At 44.5% G+C, this 2,220-nt stretch overlaps 1 protein-coding gene across 1 annotated transcript in view; it reads right to left on the bottom strand.

Annotated features, from left to right (window-relative positions):
• The window catches only part of C19H5orf34 (chromosome 19 C5orf34 homolog), a 20,428-nt gene that overhangs the window by 15,711 nt on the left and 2,497 nt on the right, over positions 1-2,220 (bottom strand). The window contains exon 4 of the mRNA XM_005356836.3: positions 113-759. Coding sequence (XP_005356893.1) covers positions 113-759 — 647 coding nt within the window. The remainder of the gene's footprint in view (positions 1-112; positions 760-2,220) is intronic.

Below are 2,220 nucleotides of genomic sequence, written 5' to 3'. Positions count from 1 at the left end.
AAAAAAAACCAAAACCAACCAACCGGAGCAGTATCAGCTGATCTAAAAGCTAAGATCAGGTAAGGAAGGCCTCTCCCCAACCTTTCTGAGCAACAAGCCATCCTTGCCGTACCTGTGCAGGTGCGGGGCGGGGCAGCTGAGCGACAGGGCTCTGGGAAGAACAGAAACCTCTTCTCCACCTTCTTCTGCAGCGTCAGAGGTTATGCTTCCACTTGCAGGGAAATCTGCATCAGTTCCAGACGCAACGCTAACTCTGTTATGAAAACGGAGCGCTAGAGACAGAGGATATTTCCACTGCTCTGGACAGGAGGCGACAGACCAACGCTGCTTCATCCATGCGTACACACAGCTGTGCCTTGTGCTCGGGGACGGCAGCCCCTCCTTCCCCTCAGTTCCATTCACACAACACATGCTCGCTGAAGCTTCTTTCGATTTCAAGACTTGGCGATGAGGTTCATTTTCTTTAGTCTTTAATCTTTGTCCTGAGGAACTTCCACACGTGCAGAATTTTGTGGTCTTTCCAACTAGTTTATCTTTTGGGACACGATCATTTGTTTCAGGGAGCACTACAGAGGAGTCTGGCTTCTGGCTCACTTTACACAGAAAATGGACTGTAAATTCATGCTGAGATCTGGGCAGGCAAAGGTACGCGTGCCCATCCAGGGACGTTATCTTCATGGCGCCGCTCTCCGAATATGTGACGCTGTCGTCTCCAGCAAGACCAGGCCATTTTACTTCGGAGAAATCAATGAAGATATGCTGAATTGAGAGAAGAAAATAAAAACCCCATATTTTCTGTTAATGTTCATTTTTCCCATAGTTTTGATATTAAAAGTACTCTATAAGAATTTATTATACTGGTGCTAGGCAACTTTAAAAAGGACTCGCCATCTTCAGCCTTCAGCCCTCTCTCTCTGCACACCGACTTCACCACGCCTGCACACACCTCCTCTAATAAACTCCTAAGCGGGGAAAAACAAAGAATTTAATATACTTGTGTTTTTACTACCTAGAAAATAAAAACTGGAGTTAATATGTGACTTTACATATAATACTGGATGCTAATAATATTTTTCTGAGAAACACACACACACATACAAGAGACGGGGGGAGGGGGGGAGAAAGAGGTAGATACCATCTGATTAGTGCTAAACTTACTTTGATTAAAAAAAATTCAATGATTTAGGGAGAGCTGGATGTACAGACCACTCATGCCAAAACTCTAATCTGAAAAAGGACAGACATGAAAGGGAGCTAGGCTGTGGTGTGCTATACGAAAGCATCTGGAGCTTACATGGTATGGAACTACTGTAGAAGTCATTGAGAAAACAACACAGATAATACAGAAACAAATTCAATGCTTTAAAATGTCACATGAGATAGGGGAAAGGTGAGAATTACTTTTAACGTGGTATCGGAATTACCAGACAGCATTTGGGAAATGCTGTATCACCAGATGAACCAAAACGTAACATGAAGTCCCTGTCCTAGAAGGTGCCCAGCACAACATTAGCTAAAATTAATTCCACGTGGCTTTTAAAATAATTTAAAACAATTCAAAAACTTAAATGTAAACTGACCCTAGCAAACAGCAGACTCAAACAGTTAACAGTCTCTATTTGCTTTTTCATACAAGAAATCAACAGTACTGTACATAGCAGAATTTTGACCAATTATTGCATACAGTCAACATTTCAACTTCCATCTTTATCAAATCTTGAAAGCCTACAGTCCGTGACCACACTGCAGCATCAGCAGCAAATGACACCATTTTAATGGCGCAGTTATTCAAAAGACACTGGACAACGACCCCTGGAATAAGTTACAGCTTGCAGCTCTTTACAGCCCCCTGCCTGCTAAGGTTTGGAAATGAGGTGTCCTTCACAGAGGCCCTGGTGCTAAGGGTGTGGTCTCCAGCTGGTGGCATTGCTGAGAGGTGACGAAGGCACTAACCTCCGCAAGGATTAATCCATTTATGAGTTCACAGATGAGTGGGCTATGCTAGGTCTGGCTGGAGGAAGTGGGTCTCTCCTTCCTCTACTTCCTGGCTGCTAGGCTTTGCTTCTGCCTACATTCCCCACCATAACGCTCTGCTTCAACATAAGCCAGCCGCGCTTAGGGCCGAGAGCCCATGAGCTAAGCAGTCACCCTTTAAGCTGTCCATCGCAGGCATCTTGGCATCAAAATGCACAGATATAAGATGATGAACACAGCCGGGCG

Source organism: Microtus ochrogaster, chromosome 19 (assembly GCF_000317375.1).
Source record: "Microtus ochrogaster isolate Prairie Vole_2 chromosome 19, MicOch1.0, whole genome shotgun sequence".
NCBI classification, from domain to species: domain Eukaryota; kingdom Metazoa; phylum Chordata; class Mammalia; order Rodentia; family Cricetidae; genus Microtus; species Microtus ochrogaster.
This window is presented reverse-complemented; position numbering and strand designations above follow the sequence as displayed.